Here is a 24,289-nt window from a genome sequence, read left to right as displayed (position 1 = left end):
TATGTAGAAAACTTTAAAAACTCTATTGAGGGATATAAAACAATATGTACATAAGTAAAAACCCATATACTTTCCTAGAAAACATAACTCTGCACTGTAAAGACATTAACTCTACCCAAATTAATATAGAAATTTAATATGAGTCCAATAAAATTGCCAGCAGATGGGATTTTTTTGATTATTCTAAATATTAGCTTAGAAAATGAATAGTAAGTAGCAAGGAGGTGTGAGGCAGAAGGACTGTTACCAGCTGTGGAATCTGCTCCGAAGTTACAGTGAATATGGCAGTCTCCCAGATAGAAAGGTGAACTCATGGCATAAAATAAAGAATAGCGGCAGCAAGAGCAGCACCTGCAATCCCAGCACTTAGGATGGAGGCTGAGGAAGCTCGACTTCCACGAGTCCAAGGCCAACCTGGGTTGCACAGCAAGATTCTGTCTCTAAATATTTAATCAGGCAATAAAAATGTCAAAACATATAGAATGTTAAACTGGTAAATTCAAAAACATGTGAAGTTAGTTCAGTATAACCTAAGCTAGGAAAGATGACTCGTTTGCCTAGAGTTTTGGAACAACTAAGATAAGTGATAAGGTTAAACCTTCAGCTCACTGTTTCCAATAAAGTTCATATGCAAATGTAAAAAAGACATTATAATTAAATTCTAGAGGAAACAAGGAAAAACTTTAATCCTACGATTAAATTCTAATGTAAGTCACTAAATATAGATTTAATCAAACAAAGGTGATATTTAATTTTAATTTCCCCCAAATTAAAAATTCATGATAAGAAAATATCAGAAACAGAACTAAAAGGTGATGATATAATGAGAAAAGCTGTTTTAAGTGCAGCTAAGAGTAAATGCCTTTGATATGTGACACATACTTACCAAGCCACAATAGAAACCAGCAACACAACAGAGGGAAAAAGTATGCAGCTCACTGCAAACTGAGGATGTCTTATCAACATGACAGAAAAGGTTCAACCACATGTAAACTTTGAAATTGTATATACAAATGATAATGAACCATTTTAAAATAAAAACTAAAGAACTGAAAGGATCTAACACACTGTTGGTGGAAGCATAATTTCTTCAAAGGCCATTTGTAAAGAAAACAGAGTCAACACTGCTTATCCTTTGAGCCAGCAATTCAATTTCTAAGGATTTTACACATTTACATATTATGTATATATAAATATATATTCTTTTAAAATTGTTTTTATTGAGCTATATATTCTTTTGTTCCCTTCCCTTTCTCCTCCCTCCCCTCATCCCCTTTCCTATTGTCCCCACGCTCCCAATTTACTCAGGACGTCTTGTCTTTTTCTACTTCTCAATATACATATATATTCTATGTTTGCATTTCAACATGAACTCAGTTGGACATACATAAGGATATTCATTATGACTTTATGTGTAATCACAAGTATGGAAATATTCTAAATGCCTTTCTATAGGAATTAAAGTAAAATAGGAAGAGCTAAATATGAAATACTGGATTATAGCTGCTCAAAGTAATGCAATATACCTGGCTGCAACTTACACAAATCTATAGAACTAAAACAAAAATAAAAAATATAGATTAGATATAGAATCAAGTATACATAATAAATACACACTAGTTTTGGTACACAAGAAGTATCTGCTTGGTGAGGAGCTGTACTGGTGGATCAAAGTATGGTTCTTCTAATGTATGAGAGCATGGAATACGCATGAGCAAATATATAATAGACTTGGAAGCTACTTTCTTTAGTAAATCCATTTCTACGTACAATCAATATACATCTAGATAAAGTGAACATAGAAAACTCAAATAATTAGCAACATTCAGGGTGAACGTACAGCATAAAACTAACTCTATATACTTTCCTGTCTGGAGCTTAAAATAATCAGAAAACAAACCCCTTGCTGGATTTTATAAGGGTCCTTAAAGATCCCGACATTCCCACCCTTTCTATATTCCTTGCCTGTATATATTCTGTTCCCTTTATATCTCATTGTCTTTCCTTTCTTTCTGCGACTTGTCAAATTCATATTTAATTCTCACTTTCCCAAGGAAGTATTTTTGATTCTCCACCCCTCAAGTATGGGGCAAGTAGGCAGTCTCAGAATACATCAACCTTCCTAATATAGTACTCCTTAGTTGCCTGTCCCTTAAATACGACCATTATGAAGGTGAAAACCATGTCATGTTGACTATTACATATCATCAGTATCCGGCACGGTGTCTATGCACAGCGGGTACTTGGTAATTTCTTTATGACTATGGTAAAATAAAAGCTCATCTATTGTCCTCTAGCCCCAAGGACAAAGCCATTAAGCAAAGGGAACAGTAAATAATAGTAAATCAGAGAGTAGCTTCCAACTTCTCTATAATCTAACTGAGGTTTGTGCTTGTGTGCGTGGGTGGGTGGGAATAGTATTTAGCTTGTGGCTGTGTTTGCACAGCAAGCACACTAAATTCCATATGTTTTGAGTAGTGTAGGCTAGTACAAATTATGAACTTTATCACCCACATAATGCTTTCTAACTTTATTACTGGGCTGATGTCTGCTATGGCACTTCTTGTGAGGTACTTGGAGCATCTCTGCTGTGATGAACCCCTAAGACAGGCGAAGCCCTTTCTTAACTACACATCTCAGAAAATAAGGTGCTTCCACAAGGGTTACTTCCCACTTGCTATGGTATGGATCTGAAACAGACCCCAGAAGCTCACATGTTATAGGCTTGTTTACAAGCTTGGTGGTATAAGAAGCGGCTGAAAATATTTAAAGGTGGTAACTAGTGGGAAGGCTTAGGTCCTTGGGCATGTTTCTTTAGAGGAAATGGCAGTACTCTTCGACTTAGTTTTACACTAAAACATGATTAAGACATATCTCAAAAATGCCCATCATCCCTAGGAATTACAAAATGCAAATAAAAACAACTTTGATATTTTATCTTACCCCAGCCAGAATGGCAAAGAACGACAAAACAACTCACAAGAAATGCTGGAGAACTGAGAAAGGGGGAATACTAATTCACTGTTCCTGAGATTGCAAACTGGTTAAGCTACTAGGAAAATCATGGTGGAGAATTCTCAAAAAGCTAAAAATAAATCTACCATGACCCAGCTATACCATTCTTTGGCATACACCCAAAATATTGAATACTCTACATTAGTGGTACTTGCTTAGCTATGTTCATTAGCACTCTACTCACAATAGAGAGGAAATAGAAACCTAAATGTCCTTCAACCAGTGAATGAATAATGAAAATATGGTACATACACACTGTGGAATTCTACTCAGCTGAAAAGAAAAATGAAATTTGTAGGTAAAGGATGGTAAATGAATAAGGTCCCAAAACAACAACAACAACAAAAACAACAAAAAGACAAATGCTGCATATTTTCTCTTGTTGGCATTTCCTAGCTCCAGATCCTCAGATGTGAGTGTACAGTGTGAATTAAAATAGAAACCAGGAAAGTATAAGTGCATCACAAGTGGGGGAGGGGCTTGGGAAGGGAATAGCAGGAAGAGGGTGATATAAAATCAGAAATAAAATAATTGGGGGAGCTCCAACTGGAGAGAAGGGAAAGAGATCAATCTGAAAAGGGAAGGAAGGATGTGGAATATACAGCACCTAGTTTGTTTGATAAAGCCTCAAGTAATCATATTATTGTATATGTACCTAAAATTACATTTTGTGTGCGTGCGTGCGTGCGTGCGTGCGTGTGTGTGTGTGTGTGTGTGTGTGTGTGTGTTAAAGGCAGTTAAGCCACTAGGGCGGAATCACAGACTCACAGAAACTGCAGTACCAAACATGAGAAACCTCCTTTGAATGGTTAGTCCAAGTGACTTCCAAAACAATACAGATTATCAGTGTAGATCTTGGTTATCTATCATGACTTAAGGGTGGGACACTATTGTTGAGAACATCACACACTTAGGACACAGGACTTGGATGCTCAAGCTGCATATGACCTCAAAGTCTCTGTTCTATAGTCTAGCTAGATCAGCGTAACTCCATCTAAATCTTATCCATACACCCACAGATAAGCACAAAGTCTCTTTACAGCAAGTGAAGACCTTCACAGAAAACCACAACTGGATACAAAGCAGAGATCAAAAAATCATGGGAAACCCGGCCCCAAGAGATACCCCTGATCAAAGCTCCTGCATCTACGGCTCAGCAAACATCTCAGAAGAAGGAAGGAAAGACTGTGAGCCAGATTACCAGGGAGTCTACTGCTGATCATATTCATCCCTTCTCCCCATTCTTTCTAGATAGACACCCCATTTTCTTCCCGCTCAACTTTGTGTCATTGAACTAAAACATTAAGCCACCGTGTGCAGCTCAAATATTTTTGGGTATGTGGTCCTCTGCTGGAGTATGGTGGACTTTCTAGTGGCTAATTTGCTTCTTATCATGTCTTCATTTTTACTGGATCAAAAGTGAGCGAATGAGTCTACAGTTACAGTCTTTGGCAAAGTAGGACCTCCTGGCTAAGCAATCATTGGGCTGAGTTGGGAGCCTAGTTCTAGCTTCTTTACTGTTGAGCAAGGTTGAACATTAAATAGCAGATAACACTGCCTACCTAGGAACAGAGCTGAAGATCACAGCTGTGACAGGCTTGTATTGTGCACTTCGCCCAACTTTATGCTGGACTCCACTCTAATGAAGATAATTTGCATCTACTGGGAATCTGCCTATGTACACCAAAGCAGTTCTGTGCTTTTTAATAAAGTTAACCTTAAAGAAGGCTTTGTAAGGCAAGTAGTTTACTGAGACATATCTTGTTTAGAGCCATGCACTCTTTGACTTATGTCCTAGATTTTCAGACTTCTAGAATTGAAACCCCAGTTTTTCTCCCAATACTTTCTGCACTGCTTTCCTGACTTCCTGGGTATGGCTAGAGAAAGGGGTAGAATGGTAAATTTGATGAGTATCACAGAGCATGGCTGCAGCACAGTGGTCTAACAGTCTTTCAATGAATTATGTCAGGGATATTGACATGTAGAGGTTTTAATTTAAAAAAAGGTTCAGGCCTTATAACTTATATAGAAATCTGTAACTGTGCTTTGGGACCAAGAAAGGATTTTCTGCCTGGAAGGCAGGTGTCTTCATTGATAGAAGGAACTATAGTTTCTTGCTTCTCAATATATACTAGGCACTATTTTAGGCATGTTCATGTATGTATTTGAATGAATTTTCCCAATAACCAATAAAGCATGCAGCATTATCCAGTCTGTAGCTGGGAATCCTTAGGCTAACAAGGACAAACTATTTTCTTATCAAATAAGAAAGAAGAGTGTTCAGACTAGAGTGTATCTTATCCTGCTCCTGGGGGCAGTTCCACTGAAGCAAGAGTTCTAGGCATCACATTTTCTCCAGTATCTATGAAGACTTTAGCTCCTCACTGTGGGAAGGGAGGAAACATGAAAACTAAGATGACACCAGCGAGGAGGCTATATGGCAATTAAGATGACACCAGCGAGGAGGCTATATGGCTATATCCCAAAAGCAACAAGCAAATTGCCTGCTAAGGCTTGGGCTGTTCTCTTTTCTTAGCACAGGTTGCCCTTTCTTCTGACAAATACGCTTTCCTCCTTGTTGAAAATGTTAGGGGGATCTAAACGAAAAATGAAGAGCAGTACTGTCAGAGACAGAAAAATCTCCTCCTGCCTCTTCCTTCAGTCTTTTGAAGTTTCCTTGTTTGGAAATTTTATTTTTAAACTTACCACAATAGCTTGGCATTCCAGGATCATAGTAGCAAAAGCACACGGGGTCAGTTCATCTTGCCTTTCCCGTCCCTACACAGCCAAGAGATAAGACTGCTCCAAGAGAAACAGGCACTCCCAGGTTATTACTAGAGGAAACATTTTCAAGATCCAGGAAACAAGATCCAAAGAGTCTACGAAGGAGAAAAGACCCAGGCAGCTTGCTGCTGTCATCTCTCCCTGCCCCTGAGCTCACAGAAACTTGCAGTTGATAACAACAAATAACAGCCAAGTGCCAGGACTTCTTCCAGGTCTTCTCTCAGTCCCCAAGAGGGGAACACAAACTGGTGTTCAAAGAGATAGAGAACCCCTTGCTTTGATGGAGCTGTCAGTAGTAAAGCTTAATTTCCCACGCCCTCCCCAAATAACTCAGCTTCACTTTTCAAGGTACCACACATACAGAAGTTAGGTTGGTAGACAGAACGTGTGCTTTTTGCACTTCCCAATAGGATACTGATTGAATGAAAATAATGAAAAAGTCCTTAAGAAAATGATGAAGATGAATCAGAAAATATGAAAGTTATGTGTGTGTATGGAGGGGGAGCTAAGTCATGGTAGTGGTGACATTATGTGGAGGTTCATGAAGGTCTGATACATTTAGATGTCAAAGTTCTCACGAATTTAAATAAGCAGAAGTGCTGACTGGTGGAGAATTCTAGCAAACCAAATTATAGCCAGAAGTGCAGTCAAGCATGTCTGGTGAGAACCAGTCTGTCATTGATACAAGGATTTTTCTAAAGCTTTTGATCTCAAACTTCCCAGAGCTAAATAAAACTCATGTGGTTTGTTACTTCTTCAGATTTTCTTTTTTTTATTATAAATTCCAACATTTTGACACATGCCCAAAGAACACTATGTGCTTTCAAGTCAAGCTAGTTATATTTGATCAGATTCTTTCCTGAATTTTCTTTCAAATTTAACATGTGGTTTAGTGTTAAGCTTTCTGGGGTTAACATCATTACAAATCCCCACTTCTTTGAAAACTTCAGTATTTGCATATCGGTCATTGTTAGTGGCTGTTCTTTCTGTTCTAGTTCCATCACTGAAGATATAATATATTATATCACTGATGATATAATACAAGTAGCCAATAGTATGACTATTTTTCAAAAAATTAATTTTATCTAAAAGATTATTGTCTTAGAGGGTATATTGGGCCAGAGTATGACGAGTAATGTATTCTTGTCACATGTTTCCAGATTGTCCTCTAGGATAACTGAGCCATTGTATAGTGCTTCTAGAAAAAAATTCTGTTTGCCCACGCCTTGCCTAGGCAGGATTCTAAAATTTCACTTATCATTTCTGTAAACTGTTGATAATTTAATAAGAAGGCTATAATACCTTGAAATTGATTTTTACTTATATTCCTTTAATTGCTACAGAGGTTATAATTTTCCATGGAATTTCTTTCCTCGTGTGTAAATTAAATGCCAACTTATTTTTTTTGTCCATTTAGGAAGCCAAATCTTCAAACTAACCTTATCTATCTGTATCTATTCTTCATATATTTTAGACAGGCAACTATTATCAATAAAGTTGTTCTTAGACACTTCCCTCATTCTAAGGCTTAGCTTTTTATTACATTTTGTGTACAAAGATTTTTTTCCTAACCTTTTTTATATTTCAACCCATCCATCTTGTCTCCAGTGACATCTTCAACTTAACATTTTAATCTTGCATCCTCAGTCAGAATATATAAGCTGTTCCGTTGATTTCCCTTCTAGCTAGGATATGCTATGGATTTAAGAAAGGCATATCTGTAAGTTGACATTCCTTTTTGCAGTTACCTGAAATTCCTCACATTTCTTAAACTGATTTTTAAAACAAGCTTGAAGTTGCTTTCAGTGTGTCCATATTTTCAAATTAACTTGTGTGTTCAAAGAATCCATTTTCAACTTCATTGAACATTTTAAATCAACTATCATGTATCTGATAATTGTCACTTTAAGACAGGGCTCGAAGTCTAGCTAATGTCTTCTGGGTTCATTTTACTATGGATTTGACAAATTCTACAAACCACACCACGAGGATCCCAGTTGTAGTATATTACAGATGTGTATTAATTTGGGAGATTTGTATAGTCTTTGCAAGCTGAAGAAGATTACAGATATGTATTTATTTCTCTCATTAGAATGTTATAATTTTCCTTGATTAAGTGTTGTGTACCCAATGTTACATTATTATCCATATTTCAACACCTTAAATATTTATTTTGTCACACTGCTAACAAGTCCTACATGCTTCTAAAGAGTTCAATCTTAACTGGAAGGCCATTCTGGAAAATGTACTATTTCTTATGTAATCAGATTCCGCTATACATTTTCTTCTACTCATTCAGAAAATAGGAAGCATGTCTCCCACACCTAGCTCGAGCTGGACTAAGTCAGAGAACAGATGAGAGCCTTCAGCAGAGAGTTAAAACAACTGCACAGAGCTCTAATTTTGTCAAATACAATATAACCCTAGATGTAATGGGCTCTGGAATAAGATGCCTGCTTGACCTTGGGAGGTGACTTTAATCTTTTTGTGAGTCAGTGTTTTATTGGCAAACTATGTCATGAATAGTAACAATAACAGAGGATCATTATAATTGATAACATAATTTATGTAACATGGGTCTGAAATAGTAAGCACCCAATAAATGTTAGCTACCATGTCTTTGTCTTGTCGTTAATAGCATAAAGATCTCTTTCCTTAGCTTTAATTTCTTCCTGAGTATTAAGTTCCTTGAGAATTAATTGGGCAAAATAAGTCATGTAATGTTGTTGGGGTTAACTATGGCTGTGTATATAATAAATACATATTTTGAAGTTACATGCAAAGGGGAAAAACGGAAGAATCAAAAGCGGGCAATTACAAGTACAGAGATCCAAGAGAGATAATCCAGAAAGGAATGTCTGTTGGCTTTTAAATTTCTACAATTATGAAACCTTTTCTCCCACTAGATCTACTCATAATTTCCCCCTTCCACTAATATCAAAATGAGTTTGCATTTTCTCTGCATGTAAACCAAATACAACTGAGATAGACAACTAAGAATGTAACTACATAGACTTATCTGCTTTGCTTCTAAGCAGAGAGAGTAGCTGAAGATTAGACTTTTGATTTTCCCACCTACACCCATCATTCCAGTTGTGACAGAAATGATATAATAAATAGTATGTGTGTGTTACTAAGACAGAGTGGGGGAGGAACTCCATCAGGATTTTTCTGTATAAATGCCACTTCCTCCCTGGATCTTTTCTAGTATTTTTTTCAATCATACCTGGAAAAAAATCCCTTTTTTGAATCTTACTAATTTTTAAAGTTAGCATATAAAAGAATAAGTTTCATTATGGCATTTCTACATGTATCTAATTGTACTCTCCTCATAACCATCCTCTGGTGCTGCATTTTCCCTAGGCCCTCACCACTGGGCTCCCTCGTGCTCCATCTCCAGCTCTTTTCACATTTATTTATATGCTGTTAACTGTAAACACCTCAGATGAGAGGAAATGCGGTAGTTTGTTCTTCTCTTCCTCTTGCCCTCTCATCCCCCCTTATCCCTCCATTTAATGTCTTCTTCTCTCTGCACAGTATCCTAGTTTCATTTCACATATAGATACATACATGAACACATATGTATGTTCAACATGAGATAAAACATGTTAATTGTCTTTCTGAATCTGACTTCATTTAACACTATGATCTGCCGCTCTGTTCACTTTTCTACAAATGGCATAACCCTTTTCTCCCTTATTGATGAGTAAAACTCCCTTCCCTGTATCTGTCTTTTCCCTAGCCCGTTTCTTTTAAAACATTTTAGTGTTGAAATCCTTCTAGATATTTTAACCAAACAGTAAAATAATGATAATTAAAAACCAGTGAAAAGAAGTGACCCTTTCCCATTTTGCTGATAGAAACGAAAAAAAACAGTGCAGCCATTTTGAAAAACAGGCAAGTCTTCAAAAAGTTCAATATAAAGTTACCATATAGCCCAGAAATTCTACTCCTAAGTATATGTTAAGAAGAATTAAAACATATCTACCTAGTAATTTATATATCAATATTTATAACAATAATATTTATAATAAAAAGTCGAACCAATTCAAATATCTGCTAGTAGGTTGTTGTGGAGTATTGGTTGAAGATGTGTTACATTTGTTTATGCTGTGAAACATTTGTTTAATGGTGCAAAGACATGTTTATGTGTTTATGCAAATTTTATGTTTCATTTGTTTAACTTTGTGAAGCTGTTACTTTGCCTGTTTAAAACACTTTATTGGTCTAATAAAAAGCTGAATGGCCAATAGCTAGGCAGAAGAAAAGACTGGTGAGGTTTGCATGCAGAAAGAATACATAGGAGGAGAAATCTGGGAAGAGAAGATGGAGGAGTGAGAAAAGAAGGAGGGAAGTGGCCAACAGTGGCCATCCATCCATATACACAGCAAGTCACAGAGAAAGAAGCAAAGGAAGGTTGAGAGAATAGGGCAAGATAAAATCCAGAAACAAAAGGTAGATGGGATAATTAAAGTTAGAAAATCTGGCTAGAAAGAAGTCAAGCTAAGCTGTGCATTCATAAGTAAGAAGAAGACTCCAAGTATTTATTTGGGAGCTGGGTGTCTGACCCCCAAAAGAGCAAAGAGAAAAAAAAACCCAACTTCAGTAGATGACTGGGTAAAGAAAATGTCAGCTAATCATGTTATTTGGCAATAAAAAAAAATGAAGCACCGAAATATATTACCTTGTGGATGAATGACTAAAACATCTTCCCAATTAAAAGACATGAGACACAAAAGCACATGTTCAATGAGTTAAACAGAAAAAAAGCAAATCTATGAATGCAGGAAACAAATTAACGATTACCTGAGGTTGAAAATGGAAATGGTAAGTGACTGCTTAAACAGACGTGAGAGATTGTTGCAGGACAGCAGGAATATTCTAAAACTAGACGGTGGTAAAGATTACACATTATCTACTAAACTTGGAATATGTAAACTCATAATGAGAAAAGCTGTTTTCATTTCTTCTTTGTAGAACTCCCTTACAAGCAATCATGTTATCTATTTCCTATACCCAATATTTTGCTAAACTTGCTTTTCTGAAGGACACATATGATTGCAAACTGTCAAAGCCATTAATGCTGTCTTCCATGATGGCAGTACACTGACAGAGTGCTGTTCTAGCCAGCACTTTGGCCACTTGAACCTGCTTTATCACTGTCTTCTCCTCATTTTTCCCTTTCTGAGTGCTTGGCATCCTCTAAAGCATCTGCTTGTAAACCTCATTAACTTCATCTCCATTATATCCCAGTTCTAGGCTATCTATCACCCTCTCCTCTAAACCATAGACTGCCCCATCTATGTCAGTAACTTCCCAGGTCAGCAGACTTCGGCTAGTTTTAATTATCTCCTTTGCTCCAAAGTTCTAGAAACAGTTTTCCCTACTTGTCCTTCAAAAGATGTCTTATAGTTTTGAACAAATAATCTGAACAGACATTCACAGGAGACACAACAAAGGCATTAAATAAACACATGAAAAATGTTCACAATAGAAAGATCAAGGTAAGCAAATGAAGACGAGAGCATGTATTAACTCTTGTGTTAGAAAAATTTCAATGATGGCAAAATTTGGTGCAAAGAACTGTTCTAGTATGTTGCAGATGGTACTGAGGAAAGTCATTTTTAAATCTGTGAGGGACCATAAGGATGTTCATGTACTATGAAGTAGTAACGCAAACTCCAGATAGTAGCTTCTTCAGTGTTTCAGATAATTGTTTTCATGAGCTAATTCAAAATGAGAAAAAAATCTATAGATATTCAAAATGTTCTAGATAATTATTTTATAACAACAAGGCATTGAAAACAACCTGATTATTCAACAATTTAGGATTGATTAAACAAATTAGTATACAATAAACAGATGAAATATTATATAGCCATTAAAATTACAATTACTGAGGAAGCCTGCATGAAAATTATTTATCAAATAATGCTTAGTGTATCAGGGTACAAAAGCTCATTTGCATAGTTATTATAACCATGCCAGAAATAATCTCTACACTTATATAAAAAGCCAACAGGAAATTGGAGCAATAAGGTGGTAGAAACAAGGCTATTTTCTCTTGGGTTTAATTTTCTGTAATATTGTTTTCACAATGAACAATTATTTTTTTCTCCCAAAACATCACACGTATTTATCTACCTTTTATATTGTATTTTGATTGCACCTCCACAGCCACCTCTCTAGTTCAAACACACAGTGTAATTTCTGGATGACTGCCTCACTTGGTTACTCTCCAACTCATCTAGCTTTCAAATGCTGCCAAGTTGCTTAGAATGCCACATTTATCAGGTCACTTACCTGATTGTCAATAATTTTTAATTTGTATTTATTTTTGTTTGAAAGTTTCATATGTTTATAATGAATTTTAGTCATTTTCAAGCCTCATTCTCCTCTTTTATACCCCATCTGAATTTATTTTTAATTGATATTTAAGTACAACTTTAGAATTACATGAATATATAATGAATTTATACAAATTAAAGTAAATTATATGTGTAAAATATGTCATATATACATATAATCCTAAAGTTGTACTTATAAGTGGGGCATCAGATATTGACTGATACATGTAGACAATGACTAGTGGTCAACCCGAACAAACACCTCTCTCTCTAATATTTATCACTTATTTATGGTAAAGTGTTCAAAACCCCCTTCTGGCCTTTTCGAGTGTAAAGTTCATCACTGCGATCTGTAGTTACCACATCATGCACCACGCATCAGAGCTTCATGTTACCGTCTAATTGGGACTTAGTAATCCCTGGTGACAGGCGAACATGATTTTGCTCCCAATGTTTGTCACCCATTCTCATTCTCCAGGCCTGCCCATCCTGGACTAAAGTGTCCTTAGTTACAGTTCTCTACCCTGACTGCTGAGCGTGCCCCGTGTCGTCAGCACCACATCTAACGATTACAGTGTTCAGTTGTGCTTGCAAGGGTTTCTCTCCATTTACTCATTTGATTCTCAGAAGAATTTGCTGGTGCTGCTTTAATCCTCTCTTACAAATAATTGGAGATAAAGACAGGTGCAGAGATAAGAGATGAAAAGGAAGAGTCAGTAAAGGAGAGAGGGAAGACGAGGAAGCACACGAACATGGATCTTGACTGAGGCAGTATTAACTCCAAGGCCTTGTTTAGTTAACAGGATTGATTACTCTAAGACATCTTGCTTAGTTTCTTCTCCTTCCACTTACAGCCTGCAGTTTTCTTATCCTTACATGAACTTATCCAAAATGCAATAAATACTTATCATGTATTGGGGCCTGATTTAAGGTGTTCCTTGTTTAAGCTTCATGTTCTTTTGGAAACTTTCATAAGAAAAAGCTGGCTTAAAAGCTGAGCCCATCCCCCTACCAGCCAGGAGAACTTGCGTGGAGAACTTGCCCTCTCTAAATTTCAAATCCTTTCTCCGAGTTAGCAGTTCTCAATGTGTGGTCCCAGGACCAGCTGTGCCAGCATCATCCAAGGAGCCAGTTAGAAAGGCCAATTTTGAGCCCTACTTCGCACCTATGAAATCTGATTTGGAGGGGCAGAGTCCAGCAGACTCTCGTGTTCCAACAAGTTCTCCAGGTGTTCTGGCTGCATACTCATCTCTGAGATTCAATACCCTCGGCTAGTGCCCACTCGCTGGAACTCTTAGGAAGTTCTGTGCTAAGTTGTGTAACTCAACTCATAGCGCATAGGTTGTTTTGCAAGTAATAATGTGTTATTACTGCTGCTGAACTCGGTGTGGGCTACTATTTTCTGCTCAAGCTGTGGGCAGACACTGCTTCTCGCTGATCTCTTACTAGAATCTCCCACCTTGCTAAGCAAAAGGCAGCGCACATGCTAAGCTTTTAGTAAGACTCTCTCACTTCACTGATGAGTGAGTAGGAGAAGCACTTTGGAGCCTGGTGAGGTGTACAATACTGTTTCCGAAGCAAGACTACTTGGGGCTAATTAACTCACCAGCTGAGAGGCTCTAGGCAAATGAATGTGTTTGTGTGTACCTCAATTGCTTCTCTGTATTAAACGGAGAAGAAACTACACCTACGCTGATTATACCTACTCTACAACCTCACAGTGATAAATAAAGGCTTATAAAAATGCATCCCATGGTGGCTACAACATGTAACTGAGTTATTTACTGCCTTGGGGTATTGCGCTATGGTGAAGCACTTGCTTAGTGTGCAAAAGACCATAGATTCCTTCCCTAGTGTTGAAGAAAATAGAAAGAAAGCAAAAACCCGGAAATTGTTAGCGTTATTGTTTTCATGTCTTTTTACTCATGCAGTGGTGAACAGATTCTATCTCCTCTTTTGGCAAACAGATGATAAATACCACTTGAAAGGCCTCTCTGTGTTAAGCACATAGAATAAAGCTATGCTCAAGGCTTGGTATCTTTTTTAACGGTCTCAATCTAATAACATATGAAACTTGACAGTGTCATTAGATTAAAATAATATCCCTAAGGACATAATATAAAGCAGCCCAGAGCTTGCGGTGGGAGATGGAGAGGGGATCAAGTCTAGCCATGGAATCCTGCAGAATCTCTGCCTAGGACTTAGACTCCTGGACCACTATGTTGAGGGATCTATTTGCAGACTGTCCTTTATGAATTCCAATGGAAGCAGGTGAAATGGGGGATGAGGGAAGGTGCAGAAACTTTGGGGATCAGGTTGTCTGAAACCCAACATGACCATTTGCTGTGACCTAGCTGAATTATATAGCATCTCTGGACCTCACCTATAAACTAGGCAGCATGAGAACTACTCTGGAGAGCAAACGCAATTTTGAATGTATAATCCTGGTGATGGATAATAAATATTGGGCATCATCCCCTTTCCCATTGCAGGGTGGAAATAGTAATTTTTCCACACTTTGGGATCAAAGAAAAGCCAAAATAATTCCTACCTATACTATCAAACCATGGGGGCTAGTATTTAGAATACAGTAAGGAATTACACCAGTCAAACAGAGTGGCTTTTCCTCTAAGTAGTAGTTTTTAGTTTCTTATAAGTAGTAGGACTTCCTCTAAGATCCACAACTGTGTAGTTGACTAGGTTTCCAGTACGAGGTCTGATTTTCCTCTTGTTGAGTTGGCCTTAGGTCCAATGAGACAGCTGTTGGTTATGACCACAGCTAACTGTATCTCTTATCCCTCATCAAAGAAGCTTCTAGTCAGTGTACTCCAGGGAGGAACCCCTAATTGGTTATCCAATTCAAAGTGGCCATGCCTAAAGTAACATACATGCAAGCAACACTAAATGGAGTCAAGTTGCATTTATACACTTATGTGTACACACACATAAACGTATATGTGTGTGTGTGACAATAACAATCAAAGAAAAATGGGCCATAAATTTGAGAGACAGTGTGTGTGTGTGTGTGTGTGTGTGTGAGAGAGAGAGAGAGAGAGAGAGAGAGGAATAATCAAAGAAAAATAAGCCATAAATTTGAGAGAGAACAAGTAGAGGGCATGGAAGGAGCTGGGGGAAGGGGACATGGGGGAGCTGGAGGAAAGGAAGGGAAAGGTGAAATGACCTAATTATATTTGAATTAAAAATAATGGAGCATAATGTAGACCACCTAAAAGAACTCTGGACTATTTAAGCCTTTCTGTCTTCTGCTTTATTCTGGAGATGGTAATGGGCTTCATTACCCTCTTTCCGATATGGTTGAGACAGCATATCAAAATGTACAAAAAAGTGATCCAACTAGGCAAGCCAGAAGTGACCAGCCATACCTCTGGTTCACTTAGAGTCACCATTTAGGGTGCCTCATCTCTAGGGAACATGAGTGCCGGGTACTGTGATCCACCTAGAGGAGCTCAGTGTTCCACCCTGAGCAAAGTAGTTTTTTTTTTTTTTTAATTCCAAGCTGTTTGCACCTTTCTCCAGCAGTTGTAACCCATGAGCATGTTTTCATGACCCGTAAGTTCTCAAGGAGTCCTACTAAAAGTGTGGTGGCAGAAGCCAAGAAGCAGGTGCCTCCACCAACCTTGGTCAAAGAGAACAGACACTCCTCTCTGTTGACTCCAACTACTCATGGCCACAGTTTGGGCCTTCTCGCTCATTTTTGCACAGTCTCATTTTCTGTGGCCTTGGGTGTAACTAGACAGGGCTGCCTCCCTCAGACAGACATCCCCTCACAACACTATTTTAAAATGGCCTCACAATCTATATTCAGATGGTGATGTAGGGAGGTCATTGGATTATAATTATAGAAACAAGTCCTTGGTGTGAATAGCAAACCAGTTCTGTTAAATGAAAAATATCAAGCAAACCAAAAGCCATAGCCATTGCTACAGAAGTTTCTGGGGCACCCAATCACCCACCTGCCGGAGCCATCACTTACCTCCCTGAATGGCTAGTTTGCCTGTTGCCGGTTATTGGCTTCCACTTGTCCCCAGGAAATTCCTGCAAAAGAAAATCTGGTAAGTTAGGTCACTTTGAACATCCAGGCCTCGAGGTAGTTTCCCAAACATCAGCCTGGCCCAGGTTCCTTGGCTGGTAGCATGGACACTCCCAGACAGTCTACAGCCATGTGCACTTGGGAGGTTGCTGAGCCTCTGTGCTCATGCAGATATCCAGAAAGCGCTCAGGGACTTGGACACTGTGGGCTAAGAATATTCAATTTCCCTCTTGCTCCACACCCCTCCCAACCCACACCAAAAACTAGTTTAGCATGTTAGCTGTTTGCTCTAGCTCTTGCTTGCATTGAGGATTGGAGATCTTTTGTTTATCCTACTGGATGAACCTGGCCATCGTTCCTGCTTTTTCAAATTTAGAAAGCATCTTCTCGGAAGCACTGACCTCAAGAGGGTTTGGAGGGTCCTGTTGCAGAAATCCCTCTCCCAGGGTGGGAAAAGGTGGAGCAGAGATGCCAGCTACTCCCATCCTGCAGTTGTTCTTACGCCTCTGCCCACATATTCAGACAAGGGTTGACATGAGCTCACCTCAGGGAGACGGAGGATTGGGTGCCCTGGTTCATATATCATACAAGTAGATTGTCTATCTTGGATGTAGTTTCCTGAGTTGCTCAGTCATATACGCCTTTTGTAAAAATTTCCCTTTCTTACTAGAGCCCGAACCTGAACACATGCTTGCTTTTCAGATTCCTCCAGGTTTTGCATTTAGCACCCTCTACCTGGAGACTCAGCCCAAGAGAAGGCATTTTTCCTAAGCCACACTGAGCTTCTAAATTCACTTTGCTCCAATACTGCTATTATTAGTCTTTCCCAAGGTTTATTGCCTTAGCCCTAGCAGGCCTCTCTTTGGGGGCCAAACACCCGGTGAAGCAGAATGACACAGGTCTCTGGTATCAGATATCCTGGCTAAGACATTTATTATCTGTGCTATGTGAGGGATATTCTGTCACCACTTTGAACCTCAGTTTGCTCTCTGGCAAATAAAGATAGTCAGTGAGGATCGAAAAAGATGGGTGGAGAATGCCCGGCACAGTGCATGGTAGCTAGAAGGTTCTGTGGTTACAGCACTTGGGAGTCTATTGTAGAAAGACCACTTGAGTGGACAAGCCCAGCCTGAACACCACAGGATCTGCCTCTGGGTGCTAACATGGAAAAGGTGGGGAGTACTTTCTGAGCTCAGCTTTCACAAGACTAGAGAGCAGTCTCTGTTTGGGATACACCAGAGCAAATTGAACAATTTGTATTTCAGACTCTGTCTGCCTTGACATGTTTGTGAGATGTCACTGTCCACAAAGGCACCATAACATATTCAGCTACAGCATGAGCCAGGATTTCCTGTCCATGAGATGTCTAGACCTGTGGAAGCGCTTAGAAAACAGCAGTGGGTAAACCAGGCCGAGTCCTCCACCCACTCCCACTGACCATTTGAGAGACTCGGTATTACTTTATTCTTTTGTTTGAGCCACTCAGTATCCTAAAACTGTTCTGTGCTCTTTGAACCCAAGAAGCAATACTCACACGGGGTAGGGCAGTCGAAGAATATAGGAAAACTTGCTGTCTTGGTGAAAGTGATATTGTTATCAGCCATCCTGTTTGTTACATGGGAGAAGGCCTAGCTTTGCAATCTACTTATGGAGAGGCAAGCAGCACACACTCCATAACACAGCTAAGCAAGAAATAGAGCTTTGGTTTCCACATCTACCCTTCAGCAAGTGGATGGCCCCCACTCCCTTTTAACTGTTTTATAGTACAAACACACACATATGTTATACACAATAAACATAAATGCTATACATATGTGCATATATATACATTGATACTACACGTTATACCCATATATATTAACATTTTTAAACATTATACCATAAACATATGGTACTTGCTATATGGTAGCATATTTATGACCAGGGTACCTATTTCTTGATTGTTAGCAGACTTAATGCATTGCTATATTTATAGCAGCTAGAATCTAGTGGACAGCCATATAGAAGTTATTTTCATGGTGTTCAGATCCTGGCTCTGCACCTTGTGAGCTGTGTGATCTCTCTGAGACTCAGTTTCCTCACCAGTTTCATGTAAGTGTTAAGTGAAATCATCTGGCAATATATGTAAAACTGACTGGCCTAAACATGCGTGATTGTAAGTAGATGCTGCTTTCACTTGTCTAGATAGCACTGAGCCAGAGCTAGTTAGTTTCCCAACCTTCTTCATGGCAGAAAGAGCTGGCAGGCTCCCAGCCTTTCTTCAGACAGTCACCACAGCAACGACCTTAGTTGCCAGAGCTAGAGTGTCTAAACCTATGCTATACGTCTCACAGGGTCAAAAATAGAGGATTCCAGTAACAAGGGTAGAAACGGTGTACCCCTATATATACCGTCATCCACATACCTGAGAGTCTAGTGTCCAAGCAGATATATTTAGCAAGTCTAAGAGGCACTAGCAACCCAGTGTGTCCCTCCAAGTACAAAAGGAGAGGGATGACATAGGCACAGCTTGGCTACATTGCTACAGCCAACTGCTGCTACCTGTCAAATGAATTTCCTTCTCTTTCGGAAATTCTGGTCCAGAGATGACAGCCCTGTACTCATCCTCTCCCTTCTTTCCATTCACCTTCAACCCCCTCTCCTTATTACTTGCTATGAGTACTTCTTTCAACCAAGATTCTCGAGCTAAGCCAAATTTCCCTTCATCTTAAAATAGCTTACTTATAAGGTGATTACTGCCTGGCAGTCACTGTTATAAAGGCCTTGCACATGTTCGCCATTTAATCCACCTTAACGAAGCAGGTGCTGTTATTACCTTCATTTTTCAGATGGGAAAGATTAGGCACTATAAATTCTGGGGAAAGAATGTAAGCCCAGTACATCTAGCTTCAGCTTCAATGCCTTTTGGGTATTATCTATGTTTTCTTTTCTCATTTTTCAGCACAGTGAATATTTCCAAACATACCAAAAAGATGGAAGCAGTTTACCGTGAGCATCCATGGATCCTATCAAGATGCTACAATGGACATTTTTGCTATATTCACCTTATCATGTACCTGTTTCCTCCTCTACTCATCAACCGGTACATCTTAAATTCTGACATGCCCTTCAGAGTAGGTCCCAACAATTTTATCTGCATAAATGTAAAAATGTAAATGACATAGAGAAATTTCTTAAAAGCCACAATCTACCAAAGCTCACTCAAGAAGAAACAGATAATCTCCATAACTCTTTTTCTATCAGGGAAATTCATGTGCAGTTTCAAATATTCTTACAAAAAAAATTCAGGTCCAAATGATTTTACTATTTTTTTATCATTTTGGTTTTTTGAGACAGGGTTTCTCTCTAGTTTTGGAGCCTATTCTGAAACTAGCTCTCATAGACTAGGCTGGCCTCAAACTCACAGAGATCAGCCTGCCTCTGCCTCCTGAAAGCTGGGATTAAAAGCCTGCACCACCACTGCCTGGCTCAGTGATAAATTTTATCACATGCTTAAAGAAGAAAAAAAACCCAGCAGTGCTGTACAAATTCTTCCTGAAAAATAGAAGAGCAGGGACTGCTTCCCACCTCATTTAGCTAGCATTACTACCTAGTTAGAAAAAAAAAGATTTTATAATACAGACTAAATTCTGTATTAAATGTAGATTCAAAGGGCCTTTAACAAAATGCTAATAAGTCAGATCTAGCTACATAAAAAGTTACTACATATGATCAAGTGGGGTTTATCCTGGAAATGCTAGGTGGATACTTATTTCAAAGTCCAATCAGTATAATTCACTATAAATTTAGACAAAAATTAAAACTATGTGGGCACCTTAATAGAAATAGGAAAACATTTGAAAGAATCCAAAGTTCCTTCTTAAATTTTAAAAAAGAGCTCCTTTGAAACTAAGACTAAAAGGGCATTTCTCCTCAAGATTAAGAACAACTACACAACAACAATCACTAGAAGATCGTAGCCACCAAACTTCACAGGGAAGCTCTGAAAATCGAGCAACATTGTTACTCTCCAGTGTTCCTTCTGAACAGGGTATTGGGGGTCCCAGGCAAATCAATGAGCATACAGAACATGAAAAAGATACAAAATTCCTTCTATTCCAAGATCATACAACCTCCTATGTCCAAAATCTTTTATAACCTACCAAAGAGGACTAGAATTCATCAGTGAGTTCGGCAATGCTATAGGATATGAAGACACTGGCAAAGTTCAACTGTATATGGAGAAGAAGTAGCAAAGGACTTCAAGTTACTATTCGGAAAACAATATTGCTTACTATAGCTTCAAAGCCTATTGGAACTGTAGGCATATGTAAACCAAAATATGTGTAAGATGCATAGGTGGGAAATGACAATAATTTGTACACGTGAGTATACTTCAAGAATACTTCAGCATGCATATTAAAGTTTATCATTTGCTTATACAATTTTAGGCAAAATATATTTCCTATGACATGCATAAATATTAATGTACATTTGTTGGTTGTTAATACACTCATGTAAATCTAGTCCATATCAAGCTCTTAATGTGCTTTCGTGCTCTGTTCCCGTCAACTTCCGTGCAAATACACACTGCAAAACACTGTTCTCCACCTTTGCTTCCAACAGAAGAGCCATGCTATCCATTCATCTGATGATGGACAGACATCTAGGCTGGTTCTAGTCCTCAACTGTTTTAAGTATGGTAATTATAATGGTAACGGGTATGCAAGTGTATCTGTGGAAGGACTTGGAGTCCTCTGGATACTATACATAATATAATTTTATTTATTCATAAAGAAAAGAATAAATCATGACATTTGCAGAAAATGGGTACAACTAAAAATATTACATCAAACAAAATAAGCCAGATGCAAGAAGACGATTAGTACGTTTTATCTTTTATGTGGATCCTACCTTTTAATTTTTATTAGTACTAGCTGTTTTATAAGTGAATATATTTTTTCCCTTTAAAAATGGCATAACTTCACATTATAATCAGTTGATGGTTTACTTAAGGTCACTCGGATACTAATTTTAAAGATAGAACAAATTCCAGTCTTGTTCATTTTAAGGAGCAAACCTTACTTTCCCCAATCTCTAAAGCTGCACAGCTATACTGCAATCTTGGTGGCTGAGTGTAGAGACAGGACTACATCATTGCAATGCATTGTGATTGATTACATTTTAAAATAATGACTCTCACTCACCCACGAACCAAGTCCTCACCTGTATTGCTGACTTCCTGGATTTCCAAGCATTGCCAGGTGCCAGGCTGCTGTCTTCAAGGGCACCATGCTGAGGATTATGATAGCAAGCTGTACACCGAATGCATTGGTGGTGGTGACATCTACAGTTGAGGCAATTTGGCAACAAATTTCTCTTTAGCAATGCAGGGCAGATTTCTCCAGAACAATAAATGCAAGGATCATGCATTACAGTTCCCTGAGCACTGCAGGAATAGGAACAGGTCCTGTGGTAATCGAAATCCCCACAGTGCAGTGGCTTACAGCACAGGGAATTTTCTAGGCCTTTGGTAGCAAAGCATTCTGGGTAAGTGGGAGTTTCTGACTGAAGTGGTGACATGGAATGATATGATTGGTCTGTGGCATGGTATGGCTGGTCTGTGGAATGATATGATTGGTCCAGGGGATGGCATCTCAATTCTCTATAGCTCACTGACGGGAAGTTTTGGTCTATAGGCTTTGGTCTCTGGGTAAAAGGCTTGTTGCTATGAGTGGTTAAGCCTGGCAAATGAGATGTAGACAAAGATTTACTGCTCTCTTCAAAGAACTTTCTTCTGTCTGCAAACGGCAAAAGAATGGCTTCTTCCCCAGCTTGAGCAGTAGATGTCTTCAGTTCCTTGCTGTCATCTGGGCTGGAAGGACCTTCTGTGGATAGTGGCACATGTGGCTGTGGGTTATATTCTGGCGACCATCTCCATTGACCTCCACAGACCCCAGGGGGAGCATTTGCTTTGTCAGTGTCTAAGGAGGGTGAGTCAGATGCCTTCCACCAGGTGTTCAGGCTCAAAGAAGACTGGCCAGACCTCTGGCCAGGGCTTAGCCTTCCCTCTAAGCCTACCCTAGCTTTGGAGCTCTCTGAGGCTTGGCTGAGGCATTCTGAAGACCTAGCCCTGAGAATCATGCTTTTATTGAAGAGCTTGTCTCCCGGGCTAGGGACTTCTTTATATGAAGACAGGAGAGCTGAGTTAGAAGTAGGGAGTGGAGGGCTTTCTGGAGGCTCTTGGGTCTCTTGAACTGGCTCCTTAGTGTCACACAGCTGTGACAATGGACTCTTACTTTTCTGGAGCTGGGCTTTCCTCCTCTGAATTTCATTACGAAGATTAGTAGCAAACCTCTCGCTCTTCCGCCTGTTTTGGATGGAACGGCCCCGGGGACCTCCACTCCTTCTGCCACCTAATCGGCCACTTTCCTTGGGTTCACTGTCACCTTCTTCAGCTGCTTCTGCATGACCAGCTATTTTGGAAGTTGAAAATGCATCTCTGGCTTGTTGAATAGGGGAGCAAGTGACAGAGGGCTGCTGGCTAGCCAAGTCACTGCCTGTTCTGCTTGCTTGGTTTGGGTCTAAGTAAGTTCGTTCTGGCAGGGGTCCATCCACCTCTCCAAGTGGGGAACCACTTTGGCTCTGGTACACCGGACCCATCACCTTATCATCTATGGGCCTAACCTTCCTTTCTTTGATAGGCTGGTCTTGAGGGTCTCCTGTAGGGAGACCTGGACTTTTCTTTCCCTTAGGGTTGTTGTGCAAAGGGGACACCGTCCACTGGTGCCCATCCTGCCCAGCTGGCAACTCCATCCCCTTGCTGCCTCTGGAATCCACACGCATCCGCTGCAACTGGGACGCCAGCAGCTGTTCTGGAGCACTATGGCGATGCTCTGTGCTTCCTCGGAGGTGTGGGATGGCACCAAAAGACAAAGGGTTAGCCAAATCTGCTGAAGCCTCCTTGAGCAGGCTGAACTCTCTGCTAGAACCTTTGTCATGAGTTTTTGGGGAATCAAGTGCTTTGGAGGAGCCTTCTATCAGTAGATGCTCAGAGTCCTCCTGATTGGATTCAGAAGGCTGGCTGAGCTCACAGTTCTGGTGGCCCTCACCTGTCACTTGGTCTTGCCCACTTACGCAGCAGAATTGCTTAGGGCTCCGTGGAGGCAGCACTGTCTCTAAGCCTTGTTTCTCCTTCTGTTGCAAGGAGTCCAGAGGTTCAGATGCACGGCGCTGCTCTCCATTGAGGAGCTGAGCTCTAGAGGCCCGAAGGCTGTCCCGCCTCACAGGCGGCTCTGGTGGACCTTGTACTATCTTGGCAGGTCCTGAGTGTTGACCCTCCTCTGGGCAGGGTGACTCTTGGGAAGTGGAGGTCACACGGGCCCCACTGGTACTGTGGCTACTTTCTGAGGTCTCACATACATTAGATCGGCCATCAGTGGCTTTAGTTGGCCCTGGGCCTGGCATGCCACAGTCTGTGGAGGGTGGTTCCTCAGGCCTAAGTGAAAGGGCACAGTCAGAGGCATTTGAGCTAGCTGAGAAGGAGCTGTAGGCTGAGTCACGCTGACTGGGGTACGTGTTCTGGTCGATAGGTAAGAGGTGACCCTCGTAGGTAGCTTGGCCTGGCTGTTCTAGGCTCTCCATGCTGCCAATCGAGCTGCTTTTCTCAGTGCTGCAGTGCCGGGAGAGGGGGCACCACTGCACACACACGTCACTGTAAGACACAAGGCATACACGTGAGTTAGCCAAGAAAATAGACCCTTTTCCCACCTTGGCCCATCCACCACGGAAAAGGACAAGTCAAGTCAGAGCCACCCATGTTACAAACGAAAGGAAAATGAGGCAAAGGGAGAAACAGAAGAAATGAGCAAGAAGACTGACAGAGGGACAGCACAGAAACAGGATGGAATGTGAGACAGGATTGCACAGAGAGGAAGAATGAGCACACATCCCAAAGACCGGGGAAATGTCATGGGGATTAGGCACGATGTCACTGCTAACAGCAAGTTTGAAGCTGCTTCTGAGTAGTCTCTGTTGGGTCAGCGTATGGTTCTCTGCCAGCATTAGAAGTTTAAAGCTTCAGCATTAGAGAGAAGCCCTATGGGACGGATTT

The 24,289-nt window shown here is 39.9% G+C and overlaps 1 protein-coding gene across 3 annotated transcripts in view; it reads right to left on the bottom strand.

Annotated features, from left to right (window-relative positions):
• Shroom4 (shroom family member 4) overlaps positions 1 to 24,289 on the bottom strand; it is a 203,680-nt gene that overhangs the window by 21,718 nt on the left and 157,673 nt on the right. For all 3 annotated transcript variants that reach the window (XM_048461482.3, XM_085684438.2, XM_048461483.3), the window contains 2 exons: positions 21,403 to 23,890; positions 16,141 to 16,202 (listed from right to left, as the gene is read on the bottom strand). In XM_048461482.3, coding sequence (XP_048317439.3) covers positions 16,141 to 16,202; positions 21,403 to 23,890 — 2,550 coding nt within the window. The remainder of the gene's footprint in view (positions 1 to 16,140; positions 16,203 to 21,402; positions 23,891 to 24,289) is intronic.

Source organism: Myodes glareolus, chromosome X (genome assembly GCF_982192425.1).
Source record: "Myodes glareolus chromosome X, mMyoGla1.1, whole genome shotgun sequence".
Lineage (NCBI taxonomy): Eukaryota > Metazoa > Chordata > Mammalia > Rodentia > Cricetidae > Myodes > Myodes glareolus.
This window is presented reverse-complemented; position numbering and strand designations above follow the sequence as displayed.